Here is a 20,042-nt window from a genome sequence, read left to right on the forward strand (position 1 = left end):
AGGACGACACACATAAAACATAAAGCATAAAAGGGATACAATCAAATATGATATTGCACTATGTAAATTTACCCTCTCATATCACAGGAGTTGGGTTTCACAGCCGAGTAATCACATTACAAATATTTCCCACACACCTTCACATGTACACATTGTTTGTTTTTTTCCCAGCCGACCAGCCTCTACGTGATGCGAGAAGAATTTAAAATGGTGACTGCAGAAGGCAGGAATGACTTTTTAAACTGGTTTTTGCGTGCCAAAGGGACCTTATAACGTATACCTGAAGGGAGAATTTCGAAACAGGGGTTGAGAGGATGGATCGGATCACGGACAATTTTGAGAGCTTTCCGCTTAATGGCAGCTTCGTAGAGACTGGTCAGCTGTCGTTGGGGTTGCCCAACAAGCTTGCTAGCCGTCGCAACAATGCGGTGGAGTTTAGCTTTGTTTTTAACATTTGTGGTACCAATCTTTAATCCGAAAGGTGATCAAGATAGTCAAGTGAACGGCCTTAAGTGGCATAGACAGTTTGTATGAAATCGCACGGGAATTAATGCTTTAATTAGGGTGAGAAATTTGTCGCAATAATTTTTCAGCTAAGTTTATATGCATGCTTAAAGTGCATTTTATTTGAGCGACACAACGATTCTGAAAGGAGTCGGAACAAGAACAGGCTTACTCACTTCCTAAAGAATGACTCAGACTGCATCTGCATCCTGGGAGATTGGTTAATTTCTAGGCTACATTTATGCATGCTTGAATTGTTTTATGTCTTCGGTATAATATAAGCCTGTAATGGCGTCTCCAAAGCAGTGACATTTTTAGATGGTCCCTCCAGGAATACGGGGTTTTCGACAAGGAAACAGTTGATCATTCGCGTCTGTGAGTAAAACTGATCCCACTGCGTAGATCGTTGCGCAACTGTATTTTGTCTGAGACGGGTTATCAAGGAATGTTAGCCAGTGCATTTTCGTCGAAGACAGAAGGTTTATTCGTTTGGATTTGTCCCGTTTGCACTTGTGGCAATACCTGACATGTTGCTACCAATCTGCATACCAAGAACATTTCGGTAACTGCAGTTTATTACTGAGCTAAAAGTGGTTGATGGTTGGGATTGCGACATGCCCTAAGACCTGAAAGCTTAGATGTCTGTCTGTCTCTCCTCTCTCTCTCTCTCTGTCTCTCTCTCTCTGCCTGTCTGTCTCTTTGTCTGCCTTTTTATCTCTGTCTGTCTCTTTGTCTCTGTTTGTCAATTTCCCTACTTCCCCCACTCTCTCTCTCTCTCTCTCTCTCTCTCTGCCTGTCTGTCTCTTTGTCTGTCTTTTTATCTCTGTCTGTCTCTTTGTCTCTGTCAATTTCCCTACTTCTCCCACTCTCTCTCTGTCTCTCTTACTCGCTCTCTCACTATTACTCTCTCTATTACTCTCTCTCTTTCTCTATCTCTCTCTCTTACTCTCTCTCTCTCTCTCTATTACTCTCTCTCTATTACTCTCTCTCTCTCTCTCTCTCTCTCTCTCTCTCTCTCTCTCTTTCTCTATCGGTCCTAGGTTTTCTGGTCAAAACCGCTGTTTTAGTTTTAAAGACTTTAACACAAAGATACAATAGACCAAACTGAATTTTTCATCGACCTTGCGTTTTTTCGGTTTTGAATAAAAAAGATGAATACAGTAGAAGGTCAGTATCAGCTTTTACAGTTAATGGCCAGATTACAAATGTTTCTAGTAACGCAAAACCGTTACGCTTAGTGCAACTGGTATTTTTGTTCTTGAATCAATGCAATGGCCACATTTTTGTTTTACACATTGAAACAAATATCGTAGCTTAGCAGGTAGTAATCGTGACATCTTTCATACGGAATCAATATTCCATTCAACAACTTTTCACAATACATGACATGTTTCGGGCCCTAGCACTTATCACATAACCGTTACTCCTCTGAAGTCCCCTGCGGCACTGACTTTACAGACTTTCTCTCTACCTGGGCCGGTTATGTTGCGCAATGCCAATTGTGGCTTACGGCTAGGGTTAACGTTAACCAAGGGTGGCTTAAACCCTCTAATGTCACTTTTCCTCTCTCCAGTCCTCTCGATTAACCGTTATCCCCGCTGCATGCTCCTACCCCCCTCCCCACCCCCACCCTCAAATACACCCCCACACCCCCACACCCCTCCCAACCAAACTCCTTGAAAGAGCAGTACCCTCTTAAAGAAACACAATGTTTGACCCAAAAAATCGTTTCCTTTATGTTTCTGTGTCTTTCTCTCTGCATGGCTGTCTACTTTTAAATGGATTATAAATTTTAGGTATTGTTCTAGTATTCACTAATGTTGTATTGATATTACTGGCACCCCTTTTAAACTGATATGGTTTTTTACCCTTACAAGGCGACGATGTAAATTTGTGATGTAGATATGTGGCTGGTTATGTGTGAGAATGTAAATAATTGTGTGTGTGTGTGTGTGTATGTGTGTGTGTGTGTGTGTGTGTGTGTGTGTGTGTGTGTGTGTGTGTGTGTGTGTGTGTGTGTGTGTGTGTGTGTGTGTGAGTTGTGTCTGTGTGTGCATGACAGTGTAATGTACGTATGTATGCATGCATGGTGATGTGTGTCTGCATATGTGTCTGGTTGGTTTTTATTTTATTTTTACCGTGCCGTGCCAAGATGAAATCCTTTTGCAAAATTGGTGAATAAATATCTTGTATCTTGTATCTTGTATCTTGTATCTTTCTGTCTGTCTGTGTCAGCCTGCCTGCCCAACCGCCTGCCTGCCCGTCCGTCCGTCCGTCCGTCCGTCCGTCCGTCCGTCTGTTTGTCCGAGTGTCTGGCTTGCTGGCTGGCTCTCTTCTTGTTCTTGTTCCTCTTGTTCTAATTGTTCTCGTTCTTGTTCTTCTTGTCTTCTTCTTCTTCTTCTTCTTCTTCTGCTTCTTCTTCTTCTTCTTCTTCTTCTGCTTCTGCTTCTGCTTCTTCTTCTTCTTCTTCTTCTTCTTCTTCTTCTTCTTCTTCTCTTTTCAACGTTTTTTGGGTTCCTTTCCTTCCTTTTCTTTTCTGTACATTTACGGTGATCTTCTTCTCCTTTTCGATCGCCGATCACACTTGGAGTCCAGATCTTGAGATATAATTAGTGGTCCTCTGCAGCGCAGCCACTGGCCCGTACAGCTTGTTGTGCAGGGACTCCGGCAATGGCCAGATTTCCTTTCTCAGCACCTGGTGGTTCCTGCAGTCTCGTAGGATGTGGGCCGTGTCCTGCTCTGCTTCTCCACAAGAACACATGGGGGAGAGCACAACATGCAGCTTCCCGTGGAGATGCTGGTTAAGTCTGTTGTGTCCGGGCGGAAGATGACCACCTGCTGTGGTCTGGATAGCAGGTGGTAGCTGTCCTGTGGCTGGGGCGTCCTGTGTGGTGATTACATTTATAGTTTGTAAATGGTATGTGTCTTTCTCTGTGTTGCAGAATGTTATCTCTTGTACGGCTGGGATTACAATGACGACACAGACTCAGATACGGGCTTCCAAATCAGTGAGTACTTTTCACACTATACAGATCGTATTTTCAAAGAACACAGTTATCATTGCAGATGATAGATAGTGTGTCTTGTCTTTAATGATCTACGATACCGATACGTGCATAGCCTGGTGGTGACCTTACAACTATGTTTTGCTATTTGTTTTATTTGCAGTAGAAACTCGGGGTCAACACTGCCAAAGTGTAACAAATACAGTCTTAGCTGTCATATATAGCAATTTTTGTGTGCCAACAACTTTGGCTTTGGACAGAAACTAGTCCGTTTTAAGCGTCACATTTTGAGTGAACGCTGCCAAAAGTGTAAAAAAAAAAGAGAAAAAGCCTAACGGTTTTGGGGTTTGTGATTCTGTAGCTGTTTTGACATGTGCAAGTTATCCAGAGAGGGTAAATAAAGCGAATGAAACAGTTTTGAGCGCTCTAACGGTTAGTTTGTCAGAACAGGAGGTGGTTCATTTTAGGAAGTGGTCCTTCTTCTTCTTCTTCTTCTTCTTCTTCTTTTCTTCTTCTTCTTCTTCTTCTTCAGCGTTCCAGAAATTCTGGTGACGTGTGAGCTCGTTTGCCCATTTGGGTTCCCCACACTATACTCTGAGAGCATAGTCAGCTTCACTCCGCTTTCGTTGGGTAGGCATGCTGGGTATTTTCGTGTTTCCATAACCCACCAAACTCCGACATGGATTACAGGATCTTTTCCGTGCGCACTTGGTCTTGTGCTTGCGTGTACACACGAAGGGGGTTAAGTTACTGGCAGGTCTGCACATAAGTTGACCTGGGAGATCGGAACAATCTCCACTCTTAACCCACCAGGCGGCAGCGACCGGTATTCGAACTCACGACCTCCCGATTATGAGGCCGACGTCTTACCACCACGCCACTGCGCCCGTCTGAAGTGGTCCTTATTAGGCATTTCCGATTAATTTCAAACTCATGTACGTAGTGTATGTCTTTTGTTGACCAGCAACTATACCAATTCCTAAGAAATCACGTTCAGCGAGACCAATTTAATGTTATATATATAGATGAAATAGATGATGACTTTTGGATTGGTCTTTTTCAGGAAAACACAGAAATGTTCCCTTCCAAGCTGGTGCTGATGATCTTATCTACAATTATGGTAATTTCGCGCACACACACAAACACACACGCACGAACACACACACACACACACCCTCGCACGTACGCACACACACCCACGCACGTATGCACGCACGCACACACACACACACACACACACACACACACACACACACAAACACACACACACACACACACACACACACACACCAAAGCACTCGTCTCGATTCCTCGTCTTCCAGAAAACATTTAGTCAACTTGTAAACATTTAGGTAACTTCTTCTGATGCATTCTAAACATTTGAACTTGCGTAACTTGCTCTTTAAAGCACAATTAAATTAAGCCCACTTTTTTCGACCATCTTTGAGTCATCCCAGTCATATACTAAGATAAGGCACAAAAAAAAAAAAATAGGTGTGGTTACGGTAACATAGCCAAATAAAATAGGGTAGGAAGGTAGGCAATCACTTTTTTTTTTTAAACTTTTTTTTCTAATGTGTACAAATTAAACCTACTTGACAGGGAAATAAGTGTGCGACTCGAGCGCTTTCGCTTTCATTGCGTTTTCTGCACTCGTTTTCTTGTTTTTTGTGGGTTTTTTTTACAAATGTAATAAAAAGTTATAGGGTCGGCCCCTAAAAATAGGGTAGGTCGGGTTACCGTAACCACACCTATTTTTTTTTTAGGCCTAAGGCACAGCATCATGTATTTTTGTCTGTTGTGTCTCTTGGTTTTTTTATCCACAATAATGGATGATAGGTCGAAGTTCGTGTGAATGTTTGCTTTTGTCCAGGGCCGGGGTGCACGAGAAGGTTACAAGCCCGGTGGGTGTCAGCCGTGGTGTTGGATTGGTTGTATTTGAGATGTGTTTTGATTTCCAGGAATCATGTTTCGCGGTTTGTTCTTACCAGTTTGGGTGGCACCCACTTTTGTTTGTTTGTTTGTTTGTTTGCTTAACGCCCAGCCGACCACGAAGGGCCATATTAGGGCGGTCTTTAATACCCAATATTGACGGACTGTGTGATGATATCTTCTGCTATGGTCTGTTGAGACAGTGATATCAAAATCGAGACAGGAGGTCGAGATTTTGATATCACTGTCGAAACAGACCAATAGCAGAAGATATCATCACACAGTCAGTCAATGTTAGATATATTGCTAATTCTCTGGACATTTTGTATTTACTGTAAAGAAATTACAAAAGTATTTGTCTCAGTTTTGGCTGTTCCATATCCCTCCCTCTGATTATTATTTCTTTTTGTTCACTCTTTTCTTGTACTTTTCAGTATTTCAAAATGTCTTTTCTTTCAAAAAGTCTTTAGTCACCTGCTCAACTAAATTCTGGGATCATTACATTTGTTTGTTTTTAAATTTAGGTGTTTTTGTTTTTGAAGTGGGGAAGCAATAAAGAGGTCGTCGATATCAAAACTGATATCGACGGAAATGTCGTCGATATCACTTTTACAATGAGCTCAGTTTTGCCCAATTGACCAATGGAAATCCACGTAACATATGAAATAGCAATATTGACATATAAAGTGCACCACACACAAGACAGAAGTCGCAGCACAGGCTTCATGTCTCACCCAGTCACATTATTCTGACACAGGACCAACCAGTCCTAGCACTAACCCCATAATGCCAGACGCCAGGCGGAGCAGCCACTAGATTGCCAATTTTAAAGTCTTAGGTATGACCCGGCCGGGGTTCGAACCCACGACCTCCCGCTCACGGGACGGACGCCTTACCACTAGGCCAACCGTGCCGGTTTCACTTTCGCTTCGTGCACATCGGCCCTAATGTCTTTAATCATTAAGTGAAAACTTGACTAAATGTAACCATTTCTTTCTTTTTGTCTGCAGAGTATGAAGATGATTTGACAGACAACAAGGAGCCAAAGCAAGGGCGGATAAGGCGGCGCCTGAAAGAGTTGCCTAGCCTGACCTCTGAAGAGTTGTCCCACCTGAGCCCGGAAGAGGCTCTGAGCAGACGACAGAGGCTGTTAGGATTGTACAGCACGCTCAAGAGCTACCCTGAACTCATGGACCGACGGTTGTTGGTGGGCTCCACAAAACCAGAAATACCCGCCCATGTACACGGGGTAAGTGACTCGACTCACCGATAAGCCTTCCGCCTGTAATCTAGTGAAGTCAGGTAGTTCTTCTGGTGCAATCAAAGGCTCTGATGCAATCTAAACCTCTCAGCTTCCGTAACTTTCTATTTGAAATAGTATAAAGTCAAAACAAAAACAACAACAAAATCGTCAAAAACGGTACGTCATGCAGCTTCACTGCGCACTTTGTAAGAGTGCACGGCTTTTTTAAATCACAATGGGCACCCACTATCCCGTGTTGGTGAACGTAAAACACAAGTACTGAACACAAAATGCCATAAACAAATGTTGGACACTTTTCAAACCCTACTGGTCGCTTCTTAGTTACGTTGAGTTATCAGTCCCAGTGTTTTCACATTCCTCCTGCAAAAAGGGGTTTCACAAACCACAACGAATTTAAACAAGTTGAGCGTACGCACTGACTCCCCAGGCCTCACGCGAGAAAGGTGAATGAATATTCTATCGCGAAGGCAAGCAAGGAGAAACACGCATCACATGAATATATACCGTGACTGTTGCTGAGCCTATTTCCCGTCTGATTTAGCCCCGTGATAGATTCGTTCATAATACCGCTATTCTGCAGTGGTGGGTGCAGCTAGTTGGGGTCCGGATAGCCAAATCGCTTCAAAGGACGTTATCAAAAACTACCAACCAACTAACCAACCAAGTAACAGTGGTGGGTCGTTTACACAGTGAACGTGCACAGGTTGCCTTGACCTACTTCGTCATTGTCTGTGTATATCCTTGTCTCGGTTTGACTTGACGTGCAAAAGTGTGAAAGGTCACTCGGTTCCCTTCTTTAACGTACAACTACATATAACCAGAGACTACATATAACTTTCGAACGATTTCGAGACCGCACTTTTCCGCATGCCACATCATTCAAGAAGATGCAGGTTGACCGAATGCGGACTATTGTATATTTTTCAGTTTTGGACGACAATGCTTCAAAAAAAGTTTTATCTCCCCATTGTAAGAAAACAACTCAGTGTGAAAACAATTGTGATGAGCTCAGGATGTTTCTATTCTTAAGGGAATGGCCGATCCACCCTGGCCCTGTACATTTTATTGACAATGATATAATCAAGTAATAACCGAACAATCCACACATTTCAGTATGGTCTCAATGTCTTCTAGAATGTGCCGTCTGAAAAGCCGAACACGAAAAAGCATTTGATCATATCCGAACTGGCAGCTATGTATGCCCCTACCTTGGATTACGCTCTTACCATGAATGTTCTTTAAAGTGCAGATATATCGAATTGCTAGAGAGACAGTTTAAAATTTTAATATTACTGGGCTATTCCAGCGGAGAGAAAAATGCACCACATGAATATTAGCAGCAAATATTTCTCTGACTCTATTTCTTTTCTGGGGACTCGTAATAGATGAGATCATTATACAACCATTCTTCGGTGGTGAGGGATTTTTTATTCTAGTGCATGTGCACTGCAGGTTGCCTTGACCAACTTAGGCGTTATCTGTGTATTTTCTCTCACTGACACTGTCACTTGGCTATTTTGGAAGCATACTAACTTGGCCAAAAAATTATTGCAACGATTTTCGCACGTTCAGAAAAGCGTTAAACCACAATCCATTTTAATTGAACTTTATATGCTGAAAAGGGTATTTATGTCTACTGTTCATATCATTTTTTCGATTGGTGGTACTTTGTATAGGCATCCCGTGGCAGCCTGTCAAACAAGGTCACCCCTAAAATCGATCTGACAAAAACCAATGCCCCGTATTTTAAAATCTGCAAAAAATCAGAATGTGCACTTACCAAACACTTCTGACTTTTTGGCCAAGTTTATATTGAGAGGTCACTCGGTTCTCTTGCCTGATTCAGCCAACGCACCCAACGACTTGGAAGCAATTTCGAGATCTCAAATTCCTATCGGTCCGTAACATCAGTCAAGAAAATGCACTATTCATTATGGGACACTTTACACGATGCAAAATATTGTTGATTCCACAGTTTTTCAAAGAGATTGATGGAAATTAATAATACATTTTTCTGTGAAGAGAAAACAATCTTTCTGAAAGCTTAAAGATTAAACTCGGGCTTTTCTGTTGCTGGTTTTTTTCGGGGGAAAGAGGGGGGGGGGGGGGGTGAGGGTGTGTGTTGACGAAGTTTCCTCTGTGCAATTTCTGGCAAATAAGCAAAGTGATCGTAATCAGAACAACAAAAGCGATGTTGGTCTCAGCTTCTCCTAAAGTGCTCCATCATGGTAAAAACAAAATAACTTCCGTGTAAAACATGTTTGAATGGGCATGTGAGTAGGTCACTAGGAGCATACTTACGCGTACGCTTTACCCTAAATGATTCACAAAGTGCAAAGAAATCAAACGTGTACTTACTGACCCACTCAAGAGAGGCAGTTGAAAATTCTATGAATATTCAATGGTCATCCCAGAAAAAAAGAAAAGAAAAATGCATGGGATGACTGTCAACCATAACGTCTTGCTGATTCCATGTCCTGCCTGATTTCGCTCCCTGACAGATCACATCATGATACTTCCACCATCCACGACCTTCCACGGTTGTGCGTGTCCATGTTTGCTGGTCCGTGAACACGTGAAAACGTGCACAAATATGGGAAGGTCACCTGGTTCTTGTTTCTGTGTGCTGAAGAGACGATAACAAACCAATAACCAATCAACCAAGTCGTGTGGGTAAAACTAGCAGGATCTGTCCATTTTTTGAATCATCAAACGTCTTTCGGTTGCGTCAGCCACGGATATGCGCGATTGTCAGAGTGTTTCAGACGATGCGGACGGTGCGTGTCTTACGCTTCACACGATTTTTAAAAAATTAATTTATCAATTCATATCTGAGAAAATGTGAAAAATGAAACGACAGCGAAATAGCATAATCAAACATTTCAAACATGATAGTGGGTAAAACCTGACGGTTGATAATCTTCACAGAGGGCTAGACCTTTTGTTTGAGAAAGAACGGCTTCAAAAAAATTAGGCAGGGGTGCAGGGGGGGGGGGGGGCTCTGTGTATGTGTGTGTGTGTGTGTGTGTGTGTGTGTGTGTGTGTGTGTGGTGTGTGTGTGTGCGTGCGTGCGTGCGTGCGTGCGTGCGTGTGTGTGTGTGCGTGCGTTTGTGTGTGTGTGTGCGTGTGTCCTTTAATATGGGCATGTTGGGTCTCTCCTTCAGAGAAAAGGTACATTTGCTGGGAAAGAGAGAGAGAGAGAGAGAGAGAGGGACGGAGGAGGGGGTGGGGCTTCGGGAACCCCCCCCCCCCCTCCATCAGATCCAACTCTGTTAGGTTTTGGCATTTTAAGAATGTCACCAGAAAACTGTCAAAACTGAACAATGTAATATCGTCGAACGCTAGAACTCTGAGGACTTAACGTGATTTGTTTATCTCCGTCTAAAATCTTCCACGTGAGCTCTTTCCATTGCTGAAATAAAGTGTAGTTCCCTTCCAGAAACTGTTCTGAATGGGCAGATGAATAACTGCCTTTGCGAGTACTCTTTTGAATATAAATGTTTCCGCAAAGTGCACACATATCAGTTAATTGTGTACTGCCTGACTCTCTCGGGCTTCACTCGAGAAAGTTTAATATTTCATTAATAATCCAAAGGCATGACAGCAGTAACATGAATGCATCAAATTGAATATCAAAACAGTAGATTGAGGACGTCGGATATCTTTTCCACCTGATTTACCCCTGTGTTGGATAAGATACCTCTTCAATGGTGGGTCGTTTTCTCTTTACACTTAATGCAGGACTTTATTTATGCTTTATTTATTTATACCTTTTTCGGAATTATCTGTGCATATCTTTGTCTCAATTGCTTAAGTGGTGCGTGAAACACGTGCACAGATCTGAAGAGGTCAGTCGGTTTTCCCTGAGTGAGTTATGGTTACGTCATGTGTTGTGCAAAAAAGTCAACACCACAAAACATCATATATTGTAAGTTTAAACGTTAATATTGTAAATCGAGTATTCTACCTTTTGTTTACCTAACATAATATGGGTTGTTCTCTGGAGTTGGGTACCACAGAGGGTCATTGGATTGAAATAAAAAGTTTGACAGTTTTGTTCGTTTCTACGCTTATTTATGTGTGTCTGAATGTTGCTTGATGATGTTAAAGCTATTAAATAATATTTGCACTAAACAATAAAGTGTTGTGTATTCGTAATTTGGGTGAATACGTCAAATCGAGAGGTCAAAATGGCGGATAATTTGTGACATGCTGTTTGATGAAGCAATAACTCGGTCGTAGGGAATGAAAGAAACATGAACAAGCACATGAACAGTTTATAACTTACCACAAATGCATGCATTTTCAATATAATAAGTACTTTTTGCAGAAGATCCACACAATCTGAAATATTAACCAAGGTTTTATGGCCGTTTTATGTGGTCAACTTCGTAAGTGTCGTTTACCAGCAGGCCCAGCTTCATTTGCACAACACAGACCCGTTTGTCACAAACGCACAACTATTTTTGGCTGACAATACTTTAGCACACTTCGTTACAAGCAAGGTCAAAGCAAATAACGTCCTCAGTTTTTGTAATCTGTCCATTAAAAATCACACAGCACTTGGTTTCCCCTTTTGTCCGTTACGATGATATCGTTGTTTGTCCTTTTATTTCAATGAAAAGGATTTTGTAGCAAACTTTTTTTGTACTAAACTACACAGCATCTTTGCGGAAGGATATATATGCATCGGTTGTCCCGTTGCGTGGTAACGTCACCGCTAGCAGACGGTTTGAAGTTTGGTTTATCGTCTGCTAGATCTTGTTACGATGATATTTGACCACTCTTTAAAATGACTAAAAAAAAATCAAAAATCATGAAATAGCTTTATTTATATATTTTCATGCTCACACTGTCCTACAGATCATATATGAACACAATGTTGATCAATTAGAAGTAAGTTACGTTTTTGACTCCCATGTCACAGTTTGGTAGGCTACCCAGCTCCAGAGAACAACCAACATCGTCAAAATTCAGCCAATAATCAATAATTTCTAAATTATGATCAAATGCGTTAACATACGAGGGAATAACAGGTTGGTTTAACATAACACGAATGACTTTCTTTAAAGACACTGAACACCGACTGACTCCAAGAAACGACTTCAAGGTCACTGGCATGGTTTAAATGCTTAGACCAAAAACAAGGGCAGAAGAGAAGGCTTCTGTTTTCTTTTATACAGGCAAGATTGAACACTGATAAACGTGTTCTTATAAGTGGTCCAGAAAAAAGGAGAGTTCTCATAAAATAACGGTCCATAACCAACTGTTCATTTTTGTCTAAACTCTGTAATCATTTTTGACAGCCAAATTCCCGTGGGGGCTGTTGAGTTTAAAGGTACAGTCCTCCTCGTGCAAGCCATCGTGTTCACCGCTGTTGATCTCTTCAGGCTTTTATACGGGGTGATGGCATCCGTCAATGTAAACACTGACATGCACACACACACACGCACACACACAAACAAACCATCCTGGCTGCATTCGTTACTAAAACATATGTCTCTCTGCCTAACACACAAATACGAAAAATATCCGCTCTCCACAGATTGCGTTGACCGTATTGACTTTTGATGCGTGTCCAAGTCAAATGATGCTAGGTAGACGGGCGTGTAGCCTACTGGATGGAATGTCGGCCTTCCGCGCGGAAGCTTTGGGGTTCGAATCCCGGCTTCCCTTGATGGGTCAAGGGTGAAGATTTGTCCGATTTCCCAGGTCAACTTATGTGCAGACCTAGCCTGCTCGTGCCTTATTCTCCTTCGTGTGTACACGCAATCACAAGATCAAGTACGCACTGAAAAGATCTTGTAATTCATGTCAGAGTTCGGTGGGTTATAGAAACACGAAAACACTCAGCTTGCACCCCACGGAATCAGAGTATGAATGGTGTGCAAACACGGATATATACACGTAAAAGCTCACGCGCGCCCTATCTTTTCAAACACATAACCCCGGATAGTCATAGAGAGACCACAGCTCCACACAACTGCCTTCAGGACGATTGCACCAAGACCACTCATACACCCTCACCTTGGCCTTTCTACTTCAGTTTCGGTTACAAACAAAGCCATGCACTGACAACAATGACAATGCAATCATGATCTCCCGCGTACTTCCGACATTGTAGGCTATTTCATTCGCAGCTATTACAGAACTGTTCTTCGATGATTATTCTTCTTCCCGTCATTATCCAAAGAGAAGGACAGGGCGGTTAGGAATGGGAGTGCATGTGGTCTGGTCATGCCACAGAAAGGCGTGTTCTGAATTAAATGGACTGAAATCCCAGTTTTCCTCCATTTATGTTTGCTGTCAATCGAAACGAGGAACACTCCTTCCCTTGTAAACAGTTCGTTTCACTGTCTCAGATCTGGACACGCTTTTACATAGGATTGGGCCATGCTTGTTATTCTATCACATGGGATTGGGCCATGCTTGTTATTCTATCACATGGGATTGGGCCATGCTTGTTATTCTATCACATGGGATTGGGCCATGCTTGTTATTCTATCACATGGGATTGGGCCATGCTTGTTATTCTATCACATGGGATTGGGCCATGCTTGTTATTCTATCACATGGGATTGGGCCATGCTTGTTATTCTATCACATGGGATTGGGCCATGCTTGTTATTCTATCACATGGGATTGGGCCATGCTTGTTATTCTATCACATGGGATTGGGCCATGCTTGTTATTCTATCACATGGGATTGGGCCATGCTTGTTATTCTATCACATGGGATTGGGCCATGCTTGTTATTCTATCACATGGGATTGGGCCATGCTTGTTATTCTATCACATGGGATTGGGCCATGCTTGTTATTCTATCACATGGGATTGGGCCATGCTTGTTATTCTATCACATGGGATTGGGCCATGCTTGTTATTCTATCACATGGGATTGGGCCATGCTTGTTATTCTATCAGGTGCCAGGATACTGCTTCCGCATACCTCTCACACAACCGGCACGGTTGGCCTAGTGGTAAGGCGTCCGCCCCGTGATCGGGAGGTCGTGGGTTCGAACCCCGGCCGGGTCATACCTAAGACTTTAAAATTGGCAATCTAGTGGCTGCTCCGCCTGGCGTCTGGCATTATGGGGTTAGCAGACCTGTTTACCCTTACGATTTCGGCGTAATTTATTACGATTTTCTGCAAAAAAATACGCCATTCCGCTATCTGTGTCAAGACTACGATTTTTATAAATAAAAAAAATAAAATTTTTATTTTTTTTATTTTTATTTTTTTTTTTAATTAATTCACATGTTTGGCATTGTTTTTTTCAATGGCAAAATGGGGTGAAAAAGCACAGGACTGACCAGAGATCATGTCTGTCTGATGAGACGCTGGAGAGCCTTATTCTAGTGGTGAAGTCTCGCCCTCACTCATTTGGCAAGCGCAAGTACAGTAGAGAAGCGCTTGACACACTGAGAAAGGCCTACTACGAGCAAAAGAAAAAGAATCAGTGATGCATGTGCTTTTGGTGTGATCTTCTTTGAAATTATGATGACTACAAAAACTAACTGATGTGTTTTGTTTGTGAATGGTGGATATATGTGCATGATTGCGTTTCGCAGACACAGTTGTCATGTGCGTTGTAATTGGCGACGAATTTTGGATGATTACTATTTTTGTGCCAGGATTACTATTTTTGGGGCTGAGCATTACTCCAAAACACTTATGGGGGTAAACAGGTCTGGGTTAGTGCTAGGACTGGTTGGTCCGGTGTCAGAATAATGTGACTGGGTGAGACATGAAGCCTGTGCTGCGACTTCTGTCTTGTGTGTGGCGCACGTTATATGTCAAAGCAGCACCGCCCTGATATGGCCCTTCGTGGTCGGCTGGGCGTTAAGCAAACAAACAAACAAACAAATACCTCTCACAAACTCTATTGCACATGTCGTATGCATTTAGAGCACTTTCTTCTATTTAAGTAAATGTTAGCATTTTCTGGAAGTATGCTGTGGAATTTATTAACGAATAATTTTCGCCAAATCAGTTCTGGTACAGGTTTTAAAGAAGTCTATAATTAGTTTTGTCTTTGAAAGAAAAATAGGTTCCAAAGTGTGGTGTTTAAAAACACAACCTGCTCCATTTGAGACAGATTTTTTTGGCAATTAGCTCTTTGGTTATTGATTTTAACTGTTCTGTTTTCTTGTTATTGCAATGTTCCAACGTGAGTGCAAAGCTAATCGCTTTTGCTCTGTAATAAGCGTTTTCTGCTTACATGATTACTACTTGTTTTTACATTTAGTCAAGTTTTGACTAAACGTTTTAACATAGAGGGGGAATCGAAACGAGGGTCGTGGTGTATGTGTGTATGTGTGTCTCTGTGTGTGTGTGTGTGTAGAGCGATTCAGAGTAAACTACTGGACCTATCTTTATGAAATTTTACATGAGAGTTCCTGGGCATGATATCCCCAGATGTTTACTTCATTTTTTTCGATAAATTTCTTTGATGACGTCATATCCGGCTTTTTGTAAAAGTTGAGGCGGCACTGTCACACCCTCATTTTTTAATAAAATGGATTGAAATTTTGGCCAAGCAATCTTCGACGAAGGCCGGACTTTGGTATTGCATTTCAGTTTAGAGGCTTAAAAGTTAATTGATAATTTTGTTCATTAAAAATCTGAAAATTGTAATTAAAATAATTTTTTTATAAAACGATCCAGAAACAATTCCTTCTTATTTGTCATTATTTGCTGATTCCAAAAACATATAAATATGTTATATTCGGATTAAAAACAAGCTTTGAAAATTAAAAATATAAAAATTATTATTAAAATTAAATTTTCGAAATCGATTTAAAAACAATTTCATCTTATTCCTTGTCGGTTCCTGATTCCAAAAACATATAGATATGATATGTTTGGATTAAAAACACGCTCAGAACAAGCGGTGGACAGATGATGCTACGAGTATACGGTCGTGCGGAAAAATGCAGTGCGTTCAGTTTCATTCTGTGAGTTCGACTGAGCTTGACTAAATGTTGTATTTTCGCCTTACGCGACTTGTTATTTTCTTCACTTCGTTTGCCCATCCTCTTTCAGGTACACACAATTCAAAACAAGTAATGTGTGTAGGATAGTTAGTTCATATAGTGAACGTGGTGTGGTGGTAAGACGTCGGCCTCCTAATCGGAAGGTCGTGTGTTCGAATCCCGGTCGCTGCCGCCTGGTGGGTTAAAAGTGGAGATTTTTCCGATCTCCCAGGTCAACTTATGTGCAGACCTGCTAGTGACTTAACCCCCTTCGTGTGTACACGCAAGCACAGGACCAAGTGCGCACGGAAAAGATCCTTTAATCCATGTCCGAGTTCGGTGGACGAAAATACCCAGCATGCTTCCCCCGAAATATAGAGTGCTGTCCCTTCTGCGCCGAGCGGCTGCATTTCAGGGCTCTCTCATATTTTTGTACTGGTCGCCTTGTGGTGAGATATGTGCGCGATATAAATTATCGTATTATTACTTGAGTAATACCTCTTTAGGAGGAGGACTGGTAGTGCGAGGGGAGCTCATTATATTTTGCAACCTAGGCGAACTAAGGACTTCACTACTTCGCTTTTTGCATTACAACATAGACCAATTTCGGAAGACTTGTGACAAAAACAAAATTACTTGATTCCGTAAAAATCGAGGGCCACATTTACTTGACTCGTAAAACAGCAACCACGTTTCATTAACCTCCTCACTCTCTCTGTGTCCACAGAAGCGGTCATTCAACCACCTAACGTCCAGCCCGTCGTGTCCGGCCAAGACAGAGTGGCAGTTGCTGACGTCAGCACGGACGTTCAACGACACGCAAGTGGACGTCTTCCAGCCGAGTGACGGCACCATCGGACATCAGTGGTTCTACACATCCACCTGCGAAACAGACGACGCCAGCTATGTTCCCGAGGATGCTACCTGCAGGCAATGCTGTCGCGGCATCAGTAGAAACAGGTGAGTCATTGTCTTGGTCTCCTGTGTGTGAAGATGGTACTTAATGATCGGACACCAATTGACCAATTTGGTCAACAACAACATTTCGCCAATATTTTGCCGGTGACATTTTCAGAGTATGTTGAAACAAGTGTGAAAAAATTACAGAAATCAATCGGACCGATTTTATGATACCGAATTTTGACTAGGATGACATGCCGAGAATCAGATAAACGAGGGGTGGGTAATTGAACGGGGGTATCTGTCCAATCAATTACAATCACAGGAACTGTTTTTGGAAGTGGTATAAACCCCTGGTTTACGTTCGTTTTGATGATGTGTTTCTATTTAAATTATTGTAACGTGTCTTTCCGATATGGCTGGAAATAGTGTAACGTTTTCGTAGGCTAAAATTAGATCAGTTTCTCGATTCGCATGGACATATTTCCTGGAGCTTCCGATCGATGTTAACCAAAACATGACACAATGCCGCGCAGAATCCACACAATCACATTAAAAAATGTTAAACAACTGACCGTGCCATTTTTGCACAGACCTACAAAACGTACCATTACCCCTACTCTGAAAAATGGCATCAGCAGAGGTAAAAATGATTTTACTCTGAGTGTTCGCAATGTGCCTTGTCCGAAAAAACTTCAACTTATACATTTTTATTACAATTTTAGCTCTTTGGGATGAGACTATGTGTGCACCTTTGAGTTCTACATTCTTCATCTAGCCTCACATAACGTTTATATCAGACTCACACACACAAACACATACCAGACACAGACACACACACACTCTCTCTCTCTATCTCTCTCTCTCTCTCTCTCTCTCTCTCTCTCTCTGTCTCACTGGGCTGGATGTAAAAAAGCAGACCACTGCTTACTCTATTACCCTCGTTAAATAAAGAATTGTCATTATCATTCTCTCTCTCTCTCTCTCTCTCTCTCTCTCTCTCTCTCTCTCTCTCTCTCTCTCTCTCTCTCTCTCTCTCTCGTTGTACCTCAGCTGCTTGTTTTGAGGACTGTTCAATGACGTTTCAAAGCCCCTGACTCCATCTCGTTGTGTACGTGCAGCTACCACTCGAAATGCATGACGAGGAAGACCTTCGTGATGGCTCTGGTTCGCGAGACACCCTCCGAGGCCTACGACTGGGACTGGATTCAGATCAACGCCGGCTGCACGTGTTTCATCTCTCCCGTCTGATCCAAGGGACGCCACTCCTCATCGCCCCCTCCAGGGCCTGCTACTTGCGTTGCCTGGCAACCACCGAAAACATGGCGGCCTCTAGCTATTGAAATACTGTTGGCGTACTTTGGCAAAAGTTTGCATTCTAACACTTTTGTGCAAATATCGTACTATGACTTGCTGATTCGGATGGATTTTTGCCTTTTGATTAATCATGCTTTCTGTTGATTTGAAAGATTTTTTCTCTCTCTGTTTCTAACTTGTAATGTGTCCATGCTTATTTAGGTAATTGGCATCGTTCATGTGATTAGAAGGTTGGTGGTGGTGGTAATGGTAGTGGTGGAAGGGGTTGGGTGGTTAGAGGGGGTGTCGTTATTGTTCCAGCTTTTTTCATTGTATTTTTTCCGTTATTTTTTCTTTTTAATACAGTTCATTGTATTTTTCTGAGTGCTCTCTCCTGAGAGAAGCATGTCCAATCCAACCACAAACGATAAGATGATAAATCGTATTCACAAGGGCGAAGGCCATGGTAATTACATTCTGTCTGAAGAGATGAAACAGAACAGGTAAGATGCGGGGACGTAACTATTTCACTATTCTCGATCAAGTTTAACTTGTTCAATGCTTAGCTCCCTTTAGCTTTCTACAGTGACGATATGAAGTGAACACGGGTTTTCAGAGCTTGCAAATTTTGCTCTCAGACTGGGAACTGAATACGGCTTTTGTATTATCAGCTCTGTTGTTTGTTTGTTTGTTTGTTTGTTTGTTTGTTTTAACAGATGTACTTACATCAATATTGCAACATGTTCTTTTGCAAACGTCGGAACAAGTCCTGAACTGACAGCTTTGATATGTTTTTCTTTTTTGATGCGTCACTTCTATCTAACCGCAATGAATTCCTGTGTTATTTATAGGTCCTGTTCAGCTAGTCTTCAGCCCTTATTACATGGCTAATCTTTTATCTAACTTTCTACGAACTACTACCTTTGCGTAAAATAAAACCGTACTGTCATTTTAATTTGCTTCTTGCAAAAACAATTATAACATTATCTGAGATCATCTCAGATGTTTTTCTGCAATTTACGATCCTCACTTTTTGGAGGGTATTTTTGTTTTGTTTTAGGATGTGCGGTACGTGTATACAGGATTAAGTCTTTGGCCTGTTGATAGTTTTCGAAGATTTTTTTCCCCACATTGAAGCATCGACCAAAGGACGTACACTTGCCTATGACAATTACTATTCAAAACGTAATTTTTTTCATCTATTTCATTATTGACACATTGTGTCTATTTTCTGATCGAAAGCCACCTTCCTTCACTGCTCCTGATGTGACAAGGCTTTTCTTTCTTTCTTTATTTGGTGTTTAACGTCGTTTTCAACCACGAAAGTTATAGACAAGGCTTTTACAAGGCTTTTACAAGGACACAAAACAAAATATCACGGAACGATTGTTTAGTATAGCTGCTTTAGATTTTGTAGATTAAAAGTAGGTATTCATTTTTTTGAATTGATGTATTCATCTATCTACTTATTTATTTATCTTTCATTGTTCTTCTTCGCAACCTTGCTGATGAGCATGGGAATGTGCTTTGGTTGAGAAGGGGGGGGGGGGGGTGATCTTCTTTTCGGGGTGTACTCACGTTTACATTTTGAGGCATAACTTTTTTTTTCTGTTTTTTTTTTACTTTTTTTTTTATACATTTTGTCCTATAGGCTATTTTCTTCCGTCATCATTTCTCCTTTTGTTACCTAACGTTTCTTTATTTCAATTTCACAGATAGCAACATATATGCGAGTCACAAGTCAATTATTTTTCTTAAACTTAACTCTTTTTCAAAAATACATCCGATCTCTAAAGGGGTACCGTATCTATAAATACCTATGCACATTTTTGCAATCAAGATCAGCAAATTGACATAGTTTGCTTCAGCGGATGAAATAGAATTCCTTTTAACTAGGCCAAATAGGGCATCCCGCACATCAACATGAATTCTTTTTGAACAAGCGGTGAAGAAGGCTTCTTCAACAAGATTCCACACTTTGCTTATTTTTCTACAATAATAAAAGAAATGTTCGATATAATCTGTCTCTTCTGTACAATGTGTACAACTAATACTCTCAGCAATGCCCATTTTATACAATATAATGTTCGTTGGATAAATGTTATGAGTTATTTTCCAGTGTAGCAGTCTCAATCTTACTTCTTTTGATGCGTTGCTTGCTATCT

The 20,042-nt window shown here is 41.5% G+C and overlaps 1 protein-coding gene across 1 annotated transcript; it reads left to right on the top strand.

The window, feature by feature from the left end:
• Positions 1-1,655: 1,655 nt before the first annotated feature.
• LOC138961126 (uncharacterized) lies at positions 1,656-18,085 on the top strand. The gene is made up of 5 exons (XM_070332727.1): positions 1,656-1,671; positions 3,447-3,512; positions 6,452-6,690; positions 16,409-16,641; positions 17,703-18,085. The coding sequence occupies exons 1-5, from the start codon at positions 1,656-1,658 to the stop codon at positions 17,830-17,832; spliced, it is 684 nt and encodes a 227-aa protein (XP_070188828.1). The 3' UTR covers positions 17,833-18,085.
• The last annotated feature ends 1,957 nt before the right edge of the window (positions 18,086-20,042 follow it).

This window comes from Littorina saxatilis, linkage group LG3 (genome assembly GCF_037325665.1).
Source record: "Littorina saxatilis isolate snail1 linkage group LG3, US_GU_Lsax_2.0, whole genome shotgun sequence".
Classification (NCBI taxonomy): Eukaryota; Metazoa; Mollusca; class Gastropoda; order Littorinimorpha; family Littorinidae; genus Littorina; species Littorina saxatilis.